The 13,141-nt window shown below is 42.6% G+C and overlaps 1 protein-coding gene across 1 annotated transcript; it reads left to right on the top strand.

Moving 5' to 3' along the window:
* Window positions 1-300: 300 nt before the first annotated feature.
* Window positions 301-13,141, top strand: HACD4 (3-hydroxyacyl-CoA dehydratase 4). The gene is made up of 6 exons (XM_056848879.1): window positions 301-404; window positions 2,902-3,029; window positions 7,711-7,823; window positions 9,740-9,846; window positions 10,681-10,812; window positions 13,047-13,141. Exons 1-6 carry the CDS (start codon window positions 305-307, stop codon window positions 13,127-13,129), a joined length of 663 nt encoding a protein of 220 aa, XP_056704857.1. The 5' UTR covers window positions 301-304; the 3' UTR covers window positions 13,130-13,141.

Raw genomic sequence — 13,141 nt, forward strand, 5'->3', positions numbered from 1 at the left:
GGCTGTGGGATCCTTCTGCATATGTGGTGCTTTTGATCACAAGTATCAGGTGAATCAGGAGGTGAATACAGTGTGTTCTGGTATCACCAGTGCTAGGTGCCCTTTAATGAGCGACATCTTCAACTCAACAAAAACACTTATTATCTGTGATTTTAGTACCATGCTCACTTTTTTGCCCATCGTAGCAAGAGAGTTGTCTTCTTTGGTGTACTCAGTTTGCAGGATAAGGAAAATCTGCACGGTGAGCTCTTGTGATTACAGTTCTGGTTCTGAATCATTCATTCTTGTCACTACAGCTGTTGCAATGGACACCTACTACATTTTCAGCTATTACTTGATCCAGTTCTGTGGACATTCCTGGATGTTTACCAATATGATCATCAGGTTCTTGTCTTTTGGGGAAGGTAGGCCTATTTCAAGTTAGATTTTGTCATTGCTTTTCATGCAAGGCCCATTTTAAACTATAGGACAGAGAAGGCCTGATTTGGGACATTTACAATATGATAGATCTCTCAAAGAACTTTCTATAGATGAGAGGCTGGGGTTGTCTAAATATATCAATTTATACCGTAAGTGGTGCCACACACATACACTTCATATGAGTACAGTATCTTCAGAGGAAAGACTGTTATGTTAATCTCATTATTTACTCTTGAGAAGACCATATGGGGATGCAATAGCAAGCCCACAGACCGCCTCAATACACTATAATATCACTCTGCTTTCCACTATCCCAGCCAGACATCAAAACTGGTGTCCAAACCAAATCTTCTTGCAGGTCCTATAAACTGAATTAACTGGTTTTAAGCTGGACCTCTGGACACATGAAACTGCCTTATACTGAATCAGACCCTTGGTCCATTAAAATCAGAAGATGGGAATGACTCAAAGAATATTTTAGGATCCAATGAGCTTCCACAGTCCCCATCAACTACTAAGCTATACCAAAGCCTGAAGAGAAAATCAGCTCTCCATTCTGAGTGAAACAACCATCATGGCTGTAATGTCCCCTTTATTCCATTTCTGGATTACAATGCAAATGAAATTGGATGTTGTGTCATTATGATTCTAATTTTCAATCGATAGTTAACTCATGGCTAGTTCACGCAGTCAGATTTCTCCATGAAATTGTTTATGTTGTAACGTGACTATGTGACAAAGCTTCAACAAAGCTGGGAGCCAGTGGCTCTGCCTGTGACTGTCACTCCCAGATGAAGGGGAAATGAAGTACAAAAAATAATCTCCTCACATAAAGATCAGTTTATACTCACCTGTGCCAGGGTCTCCTGTACTCATGTACTCCCCCCACCCCCCAACACACACAGTCACATGGAGATATCTGGCACTGTGAACAGCCCTGCAGTAAATTCAGAATAAAATGCACCATTTCTTACAACATTAGTGTATGCTCATTTTGTTCTGGACAAGGAAACCAGCAAAAGCAGACAGTGTTGCCCTCTGCCATTTTCCCCAATGGTTACCAATTTTTGTGCAGTAGAAGCAGTCATGAGCAGATGTAATATGGAGGCCGGCCTGATGGTCTGTACAGACAGAGTATTCTTTCCTTGTCTATATGCTTGTCTATAGGCAATGTTAAGCTCTAATAGCACTTTCAGTTGTAGTGAGGAGGGGAAATCAAGCAGAAAAGATGGTAAATTCTGATCCACCTAAAGTTAGTCATTATTAAAGTTTGCTATTACTAACAGTCCATGCCTAAGCAGAGTTACAGCCTTCTGAGTCCACAGAAGTCAGTGGGCCTAGAACTCCAAGTAGACGAAACAGGGGGAAAAGACCCAACCAAAAAACAAAGTTGGGTACCCAAAAGGTTGGATGAAACAAGACCTAAATAAAATATTGAAATATATTTATTATAAACAGCTTATGCATATATTGAAAACAAGCCCATATGGCAACAGATACAGGATTGATAATTAAAACCACATGCCAAATGTGTTTTGGCCCCCAGGCCTTCTTCAGTGGTCTAATACAATGTATTTTGCACATACAAAATTTCAAATACAAGTATAATCATTTAGTATCAGCCTGGGTATGTATTCCCAGTGAGTGTTGCTAAACTGTATTTAGAATACTATAAGCACACATACAAGGAGTGTAGTTAAAATAATTCTTTCTGGACCAAGCTGGCATAACATTCAGTGTGTGCACCTCATTATCAAACAAAAGAAAAAGTTCCTTAGAAGTACAAGTCCCATTTAAATGCCATGAGGAGGGTTAATTCTAGAACCATGTTCAAATATGGTCAAAATATTGCACCTTACATGTATCAGCAAAACTAGCTGCCATGTTATTACCATGCTCTGACAACAAGCAAGAAGCCAAGCCGTGCAAAAATCCAAATGGGGTATCCCTCTGTATCACCACTTCAGCCAAGGGGATGCTGCAAGTTCCATCAGTGCATCTAGGACAAATGTACTTCCAGATTACCCCCATGTGGAGTTTCTACACTATCAGCAAACTTAAATCTTCATGCACTGTCACGGAGACGGATCTGTCACCATCTCATGTATTGTGTCTATTTTCCTCCAAAAATATCATTCTGGCCATTTCTTGTGCAACATTCTTTGCAGTCAGAGACAGCTGTATAGCTAACAATGCAATCCTACGCAGAGTTGCACCCTTCTAAGTCCACTGACTTCAACAGAAGGTTTAGGATTGCCCTGTAAAACATGCACAGGATATGTTCAGAGTTTAATCTTTGCCTTCTAGCCAAATTTACAGCACAGGAAATTGTTGAAAAAAAGTTAGCCTGGAGAAAACTGGAACAGTATTCATTTCCTGTAGGGGGAGAATGAAAGAAGAATGGCAAGGAGAAGATAACAATGCTAAATACTTTCTTCTATCTCTCCCCCCCCCCCACACATACACCCTTTACGTTTAAAGATTCTGTGGCCGATACTTTCTATTCTATTGGACTTGTGATGCGTATTTGCCAGTCGTTGTCTATACTGGAGCTCTTGCATATTTTTCTTGGCATTGAAAAAGATCGGTTTTCTCCAAGGCTTTTACAGGTATGTAGCATCAATGGGTGGACATTTGGAACTTCAATCAGATTTGTTTTTTTAAATAACACAACCGTTTTTTTAATAATTGAATCAAATAATCCCCTCCTTTGTGAAATAATTTTTAGAGCTGGTTCATAAATGCATGCTCAGCATTTGGCAGCTCACAACTCTACATGTGAGTGTGACAACTTTTTCACACATGCAAGTCATGACGTGGTATGGTACTGATCAGGTGAGATAGCTGAGCATTGCAAACCAGCCTTTAAAATCCTCCCTGTCATCTATGAGACGAAATTGTACCTAAACAAATGACTGTCTAATGATTTCTCAGCATCAAAATATTTGGGAGAAGTTTTGGGGCCACTTATGGCAGCGTAAGTAGCCTGGATGCCGGCATGGGGGGCCCCTGCACTGGGACAGCCCCTTCCTGGCCTCCTGAGGACTTACGTCCTCAGAAGTCAGGAATGCGCTGTCAGTTTCCCCCAACATGTATAAACACCAGATATGTATGGAGCTCATATGTCATCCTTGTTCCAGCCATTCTTTCTCAGCCTCACCTGCCTCACAAGGTTGTTATGAGGATAAAATGGAGAAGTGGAAAGCTATGCAGGCTGCCCTTAGCTCCTTGTAAGAAGGATGTGATAAAAATATGATTGTCGATTTCCACTGTTCATCCGTACTACTTTTGATTTTATGGGGAACAGATGTAAAGGGTGGATGCTTAGCCCAGAGTACGGAGAAAACGCAGCTAAGAAAAGTAAATAGGTTTCACTCCGTTCAGTTGAGTGTTGCATACAAGGAAATCAATGAGAGTTAAACATTTCATTGTGCACTGTGGTTACATTGATATCAGTGGGATTTAGAGACCCCTACTTGTGTTTCCTAACTCATAGAGAACTTGTACACTGTTACAGCAACTAAATGCCAAACTGGATGGGATGCTAGTTTTGTAATGAGATCTCCAGGGTATTTTTATTGATAAATAATAGAGGGAGGGGGACAGAAACTTAAATCAGTTTGATATGAGAGGGGTTAACTCTCCCCCCCAGCAATGATCCCCCTCAAAAAGTCTCTTGGAGCTTCGGGAGTCATCGGATGTGTACCTACACATCCTACATCGGATGTGCATTGGGGAAAACATATCAACAATTTCTATGTTTCTTCCAATGGGGAAAATCTGCTCCGGTGGACTTTTTGAGGTGGAGAAAATAGCACAAGTGGAAAAAGCTAAACTTCCACACCTGGGCCCTGTTCTGAATCTTCCCTCCCCTGACCAATAGTTAGTAATGAAAACTAGTACAACACACTGGCTTGGTTGGTTTTATTCAGAGTCTTTTATCTGGAGCATAGGAGATGAAGTAAGCCTCAGTCATTTAGATCCACCAAATTGACAAATCACACAAATCAGGTATCAAGATTGCCCAATTGTTTGTTTCAGGAGTTATCAAATGTGTAGCCATAGTATGTAACAACACATGGCACATGTGTACCAGAACGTGTAGCCTCTGTGTCTCCCACTCCAAGTTCCTGAATGTAGTATTTTTTTTATTTTATTTAGTGAATATTTATGTCTTCGTCCTGCTTGAGGTGGATTATGAGTAAAAACATAAAATTATCAATATGAAAAAACAAGTCATTTAAAAACGAACCAGGGACATGAAAAACAGCATAAAGATATGCATAAAACAGACCAGAAGCAGGCCATAAAACAGTTTTTAAAAAAGATTTCAAAAACCCCGTAGTTAAAAGCCTGGGTAAGAAGAACTGTTTTGACCTGGTGCCTAAAAGACAGTATGGTAGGCACCGGGGGAGGGGGGACCCAAAGGCAAGATGCCACTACTGAAAAAGAGCTGTCCCTAGTCACCTGTGATTCTTACAATCCCATCAAGCAGATAGTTTTAACCATAGCCAGAGGTTGTGTTGAAGGGCATGTGGACAACAGGTCAACTTACCGTTTAAAAGCAGCCACTCACAATACAACACAGACCATATTCAGTAGGACTCATTGGTTTGCTCTAGCAAATACCTTGAAAGTGCTTCACAGGGCCAGCCCAACCATAAGGGAGCATTAAGGCTGCCAACCTCCAGGTACTAGCTGGAGATCTCCTGCTATTACAACTGATCTCCAGCCGATAGAGAGCAGTTCACCTGGAGAAAATGCCGCTTTGGCAATTGGACTCTATGGCATTGAAGTCCCTCCCTTCCCCTCCCCAAACCCCGCCCTCCTCAGGCTCCGCCCCAAACCTTCCACCAGTGGCAAAGAAGGACCTGGCAACCCTAGGGAGCATGAAGGCTGGGGACTAGAATGGCTAACTGCTGGATAAAATTTTTTCATGTTCCTTTAATAGAGGCATAATAGCATGTTGTTTACCTCCATGCCATGAAAAGCTTCAGCTGCCCATTTTCACATGTTAAGTCTCTATTAAAGGGACAAGAAATTTTTTCTATGTCAGTTGGCAGACATACCAGGGGCACAAATAAATAGTATCACTGTGGGGGTTACCGCCCTTTGTATTCCCAGCGACGTATTAAGAGTTTGAAAATGTTATTAAAAAATCGCTTTAAAAGGGTTTTTGGATACTACGGCTTATAAATGGTTGGAAAACGTCTTCACAGCTAAAGGGGCCAAGCAAAGGACAAACAGTATTTTTTGTAACGTTTTCAAACTCTTAATACATCGGTGGGAATACATAGAAAGTGCAAACAGTATTTTTTAAAACGTTTTCAAACTCTTAATACATCGCTGGGAATACAAGTGCGGTAACCCCCACAGTGTCAGTTATTATTGTTACTGGAGGGGTGTGTGATGCTGTTTGGATTTTCTTCTTCAGGCATCACACTGACACAGTTTCTGTGTTTAAAAATGTAGTCTGTGTGGATTTCACACTGTCTCAATTTCATTTTTTCCCTCAAGAGTCAGAGAAGGAGGGAGAAGATTTCCCCCCCCTGTCTGAAGTAGAACACAGCGTGTAGGAGAGATCAGATGATTTGGTGTAGCAAGTAGCATTATAGAACCTGAACTGCTGTCTAGCTATCGGGTGGATGCTATATACGAGAGAGGAAATTCTGCTTTGGTCTTGAAGTACTGGAGCATAAAGGCACAATGAAACCTATTTTTCTTTACATTTTTTTCAATGACTGTAGATACTTCCAATTTCAGATTTTTTAAAACTGAGGTCTAAGAAATTTATATTTGAATAAAGACATTATGGGGTATGTGGTATTTTCATTCTGAAAACCACATACAGACTCCCAGAGGAAACCATTATTAATCATAGTTAAGCAAAAACCATTTGCTCAGCTTATGAGAGTTTGCTCACAAGATAAGATGTCCCTATCTATTTTAGACTACAATTTTTCCATGACCAAACTCTAAATCAAATGTTGGAGAGAAGAGCTCTTGACTAATCAGGAGTTCTGTTCCTTCATTCTTTCATCACATGGAGATAATGCAAGTAAGGAATGTAGGGTTGCCAACTCCAGGTTAAGAAATTCCTGGAGATTTGGGAGGGGAGTCTGGGGAGGGCAGGTTTAGGGGGAGAGACCTCAAACGGGGTTTATTGCCATAGATACTACCCTCCAAAGGAGCATTTTTCCCCCAGGGGAACTGATCTTGGAAGTCTGGAGATCAGCTTTAATTCTTAGAGATCTCCAGGCCCTGCTTGGAGGTGGGCAACCCTATGTGTGTGTAGGAAATGAGTGTTTTCACATTTGTACTTTCCCAAAGTGTTCAGGATGATCAACTCTCCAAGACCTATGGCAATCCTACATTTAATGCCTCAGGTAAGCCAACCTTTAGGCAGTCCAGATGCTTCCCTCTTTCCTCTCAATTAAACCAACAACTCAAACTCTTTCCAGAGTTTTCGCCCTAAGAGGCAGTAGAACTTCCCAGGTCCCCAGCATTCCAACCCCCCTGGATCTGATGGGATTGGGGTCTGGTGATGTCACACTGAATAGTAGTAATAATGGTGGCAGTACCATACATCACTAGAAATTTTATCACATGGCATCTGTGAGAGCGTGCATTCACAGTCGTGCATATTTGAAGAAGTGGACTATTTAGCACATTAAAAATCACAGCATGGAAATTAATTGTGGACTAACTATAAAATGTAGTTAGTGTTACATTATGCTTTTCATCTCTAATTTACATGTGCAACAGTTAACACAAGCAAGCATGTATACAAGTGTTAGAAGAAGCCCTCAAGAGTGCTGGGCTAGCTGAGGGCCCTGATATTTCAACTTGCCATCCTGAGAATGAACCTGAATCTCAGGGCCAAAGCCTGGCAGACTTGGGGTGGGGGGGCAGGGAGTGTAGTGTTAATTTGAAAACACCTGTGTCAATCCATTAAGTTTAAAGATTACTTATTACTGTACTGAACTGGAACGGTATCTGTGTGTTCATGTATATTCTAGGGTGGGCTCCTGCAAAAAGACCTGTGTCCCTGGCCATGTATAGGGCAATAAATAACTGCAAATAGGAAGGGAAACAGAGGTTTAGCTTGGATGATACATGGCTGGCAGAGATATGCCCAGATTTCCCCTCCCTGCTGAAAAGACTGCCTCAGAACAGCTTAACATCTTCAGACTCTTACTTTGCTTCTGTTTTAAAAGCAACTTTTCTGACATGCAGACCAGAAACAGGCTGTGTACGCAGAAACCTACCGTCACTGTTCTTTCTTTGTAGATTACAGAAAGAATCATGATCTTATTTGTTGTGATTGCCAGTCAAGAAGAAGTTCAAGGGAAATCTGTGGTGTGCCTTTTATTTTTCCTCTGGAGCTTTCTTGATGTGGTCAGGTAAAAAACTGAGTTACACTGACTGTCTCCTCTCCTATTATGTAAAAGCAAAGATTTGTTTTTGTCTCTGTCTCTTTTTAAAAATATATATATCATAAATTGAATAGTTCTGCCATTCAAAATGTTCTCTAAGTGGTGTGCTGTGATGGCAGTAGGGATGAACTGACATGGAAAGCATGTGGATCAGCTCTTCATGAACATAGCAACAGATTCTTAGTGCAGACTTTGTTATGGACATTGTAGTATAGGGAATAAAGTGTCACACTAGGACTGTGGAGGCTTAGGCTTCAAATTCCTGGTCACTGAGTGAATTTGGGCCTCTTTCTCTCTAACCAACTTCTCACAAGCCCTAGTTATATGTTATATTTTATTTGCATCCTCTCTAGGTCCACATGAGCAAGTGTGCATTTTATTTATTTATCTCATTTAAGCTTGCCTTTGCCAGCTTAGTGCCTAGTGGTGTAGGGCGCTCCCAGTCTGGACACCAGGCCCTGTTGCAAAGAAGACATAAACAACCTGAGTTTGGATGAAAACGGCCACAACTTTATTGATTGCAGCAAGGCATTAGCATGGCATGGGGGCATTATCCTTCCATCGACCTGCCCCATTTACAGGCTGATGCGCACTCCCAGCCCGTATGCAGGGACCAGTTTGAGATGGCAGTTCCCGGGACACACGAGGATGGCAGCCAGCAGCGTGGTCCCCTGCCACTTGGTAGGGGGCCATCCTGACAGCCCGCTGCAATGCCTGCCCCCTGACAGCTCCCAAGTTGGGCTTGTTCCTGGCAGCTCCCTGGCTTGGCATGTCCTCCTCCGGCCTCCCCCCAAATCCCTTAATGGGATCCTCCATGCAGGGAAAAGGGGCACGCAGTCCGGCTTTCCTACCAAACTGGACCCGGCCCCGATGCCAAATTGCCAAAGTTGTGACACACGAACATAACACACAACAAACCAATGTTTTATACAGTGGTGGGAGGGTGGGACAAACGGAAGCCGACTGAGGGCTGAAGCAGGCGAGGCCTCCTTATATACAGGGAAGCTGGACCTGAGTGGAAACACCCAGGTCCGACTTCCAGGAGGCCCGCCCCCTGGGAGCCTTGAGCCTGATTGGCTCATTCAAAATGAGGCTCCGGCCGGCAGCCCCGGGCTCCTGCTCTCCAACAGCCATTGGCCTCGCCACAGACTCCAGCATGCTCTCGCCCTCCCAGCACAGGCTGGCAAACTGGGGCTCTGCGAGGTGAGTCGGAGCCATGCTTCTCCCCAGTGGAGACCCAAAGAGGCATTGCAAGGTCCTTACTGAGAACTTTACTCCCAGGCATGCCCGTGGGCTTTTGCTTATTGCATTGCTCCCTGAACACAGAAATCCTAGCCCATTGCCAAGAGAGCCTTCTCTTACACAGATCAAGAATTGAGAAAGCAGAAAAGGCAAGACATTGTGCTCATCTCTTAACATTCACTACATTTTTGCCTACTATTAACCTATGGTATAGTTTGGCTCTTTTATAAGATATTGTGAATGACAACAAGAGAGTCTGAAAAGGATCTGTGGTACTGAAAAATGACGCTGACTAATCTGTTTGCTTTAGGCTCTGTAGATATCAAGATCTGTCCTGAGAGAGTGTTATTGGTCAGCCAAAGAAGAATGTGAGCAAACTGGTATCTCCAGTTTCCTGCAATTTACTTGTGTTAGCTGAGTTAAACAAACAGGGCTCAAACCTGACCATCTTGAGAATCTAAATAACCTTGTACTCTGGACTCCTGGGAAAATAAGAAGAATGCCCTGTCAATCCGGAGCAGCCAGCATTCTTGCCTAGCATATAGATTCTAGAAAAGCTTTCCGTGTATGTGATCAAACAAAGCTCAGCTTGTCTGGCTTTCAAAGCAACGTCTCACAGCTCCATCTCCTTTTTATTCTAGATATACTTACTGCATGTTAGCAGTGTTAGGAATACACTTCCAAGGACTAACACGGCTCAGTTACGTGATATGGATTCTTTTATATCCACTATCGGTGTTGGCTGAAGGTAAAAAGATCTACAGATCTGATCATTATTAAATTATTACTATTTTAAGATGGTGTAATAATCTTCATAGTTCAACTATTTTACAGCTTTGATTACAGGGCTATCTAATATTTTTAAGATTCCCAGGCTCTACACGCCAAGAAATTCTTGTCGCCCATTCCCATACCTGTTTACTCAAAGTAAAGTTGTCACTCTCCAGACAGAGCCTAAAGTTCTCCCAGAATTACAGGTGCTCTACAGTTTCCCTAGAAAATGGCAGCTTCGGAGGGTGGACGGTGTGGCCTCACATCCCTGCTGAGCTCCCTCCCCTCCCCAAATCTCCAGGAATTTCCTGTCCCAGAGTCAGCAACCCTAGTTCAGAAGCAGGTCTCATCATTCAGTGGGCTTTACAGCCAAGAAAGTGTACACAGGGTTGCAGCCTTGGCATTTTGAGCCTATAATGGCTGCAGACTAAAGGGCTGTGTATCTGATAGGCTAAAAAGTGAACAATCACAGAATGGAGTCCAAGGGCCAGACATAAAATGTTGGAAGGTTGCAAGCCGAGCACCTTTCGGAGATGGAGGCAGCTGTTTCTGAACAGGCCTTCCTTGGGCTTTTCTCAAGCAATTCCATTAACATGGAGGAAAGCTGGTACTGACTCTTTGTTAAGGGGAAAGATTCATTGTTGAAGAGGTGACAGGAAACCCACTGGTGGGCATCATGTCACTCTTGGGAGCTACACCGGGAATCACTGCCACACACTGTGGTGTTTCGTCATAAGTAGAAGTCTTAAGATTAAGAATTCCGGCAGTTTTAGAAGTGTTTCATTTACTACTCATTTATATTTCTCCTCAGCATTTGCTATATATGAATCACTGCCTCACTTTGAAACCTCTGGCACTTACTCCATCAAACTGCCCTTGCCATTTGCTGTGCCCATCTACTTTCCTTATGTACTAAAAATGTACATGGTAACATTGTTTGGAGGTAGGTACAGAATAAAGGTGATATCGCAGCAAAGTCTCTCAACTAGGAATTATTCTGGCATAATCAGTTGTTTGCTCAAATCTTGCCTGCCCTCATGTCCTTCCTCCACCACATTCCTTCTGTCTAGTAGGGATGTGTGTCTGGGTGTAACCAAGCCAAAAATATACCCGAAAAAATATTTTATTGGTATCTTTTCGGTATATTTGGCCCCTCCAAATATTTCTGGGATTTTTAGGGATACCAAAATTATGGAAATAGTTGGGATATATTGGTAATATCAGGAGCCAGCATTTTTTTCCTCCCCCCCCCCCCGTTTTAATCTGTGTTTGTGTGTCTCCTGGGGCTTAGTATCAGTTTACAAGGCTGCTTTCAGTAAGGTTCTGCCACTTTCAAGTGTTGTTTTTAAAAAGTATGTTCTTTGCTGGAGTTGGTTTATGTCAGGTTCACAGGTCTTTTTGTGAGGATCCTTGCATTTTTGGAGGTTATGTTTTACATAGTTTTAAGATTCTGAAATTTTACAGTTTGAGATTCTCACATTTTACATAGTTTTACATTCTTAGGTTTTACATTGGCTGAACTTAGCATAGCAATAGCTTCAATAATGTTCCCATGAGGGAGACTCATGGGTTTTACCTATTATATGTCTATAGTATTAGGTGCTTTGGAATACAGGCAGGATGCTGCTGCAGTTGTCTTGTTTGTGGGCTTCCTAGAGGCACCTGGTTTCTCACTGTGTGAACAGACTGCTGGACTTGACGGGCCTTGGTCTGATCCAGCATGACTTTTCTTATGTTCTTACATTTTTCATAGGTTTTTTTTCTCCATAGGAAACAATGGAGGATGGCTGGGGGCACCTTGTTCAGGAACCCATAGAATCAGAACCCTTTGTCCAATTCACTTGAAATTAGGGGGTTATTTAAAGGACAGTCACCAGCATTCCCCAGTACCTTAAAAAACACTCCCAGTCCCCCAGAAAGATACATTATAGGGAATGGAACAAAAAAAATATCAGACCCCCCCAATAAACCCAGATCTGACTACCATACCAGTCAGTATTTGGAAACTAGTAATACTGACATTTTTTGACACCAATATACCCAGATAAGAATATAAGAACCTAAGAAAGGCAATGCTGGATCAGACCAAGGTCCATCAAGTCAGCAGTCTGTTCACACAGTGGCCAACCAGGTGCCTCTAGGAAACCTACAAACAGGATGACTGCAGCAGCATAATACTTCCTGTGTTCCACAGCACCTAATATAATAGGCATGCTTCTCTGATCCTGGAGAGAATAGGTATGCATCATGACCAGTATCCATTCTTACTAGTAGCCATGAATACCCCTCTCCTCCATGAACATGTCTACTCCCCTCTGAAAGCCTTCCAAGTTGGCAGCCATCACCACATCCTGGGGCAGGGAGTTTCACAATTTAACTATGTGTTGTCTGAAGAAATACTTCCTTTTATCTGTTTTGAATCACTCACCCTCCAGCTTCAGCAGATGACCCCGCGCTCTAGTATTATGAGAGAGGGAGAAAAGCTTCTCCTTGCCCAGTCTCTCCATACAGATCCGAAAAGTATTTTTGTTTTTGCGGCATATCCCTACTGTCTAGCCCCCATTGTTCAGGGATCCGCCATGGACAACTGGAGTCAGCCACTTCTGCTAGTCTTCATTCTAATATTAGCCCACTGGCTCTGGGATGTATGCGGAGCAGGTTTGGAAGGCCAGCTCTAGCCTGCTGTGCAAGTGTTAAAGTAGTCTTGATGTCTGGACAAGTTTAGTGTACTGTGTGGGGAAAGAATATTAGGTAGGTTTCACAGTAGTAAGTTCCCAGTGCACACACTCTTTTTATTAAAACACATGTTCTCTACCTTTCTCAGCAGACTCAAGGCAACTAACATGCCAGCAGGTAGGATACATTAAAATCAGCAAATGAACAAGCACACAGCTTGTCTCAGATTCATGGCCCGTCCCCAACAATTGTAACATCAGGTCTTAACAAAATGCCATCTGACAGACCTTGTACTGAAAGTTGGTAAAGATGATACCCTCTTGCCCACTCTCATAGGGCATTCCATAAAATTGACCCAATCATCAAGAGGGCCTGGAAGTGGGGAGAGGAGTAGCATACTAATGTATAACAAGGCACCATGAGCTGGATCTGATTGGAAGAGCTCAGTTGGCAAGCTCGGAGTTGTGGTGTCAGCACCTAAAACATGTGTTTTGAATTTAGGTATGTGCTTCATTGTCCGACACCTTGATACGGAATGGAACGCTCATCTAAGATGCTACAACGACAAAGTGAAAAGCAGCTAGTTCAGTTTTTTA

Source organism: Euleptes europaea, chromosome 4 (assembly GCF_029931775.1).
Source record: "Euleptes europaea isolate rEulEur1 chromosome 4, rEulEur1.hap1, whole genome shotgun sequence".
Classification (NCBI taxonomy): domain Eukaryota; kingdom Metazoa; phylum Chordata; class Lepidosauria; order Squamata; family Sphaerodactylidae; genus Euleptes; species Euleptes europaea.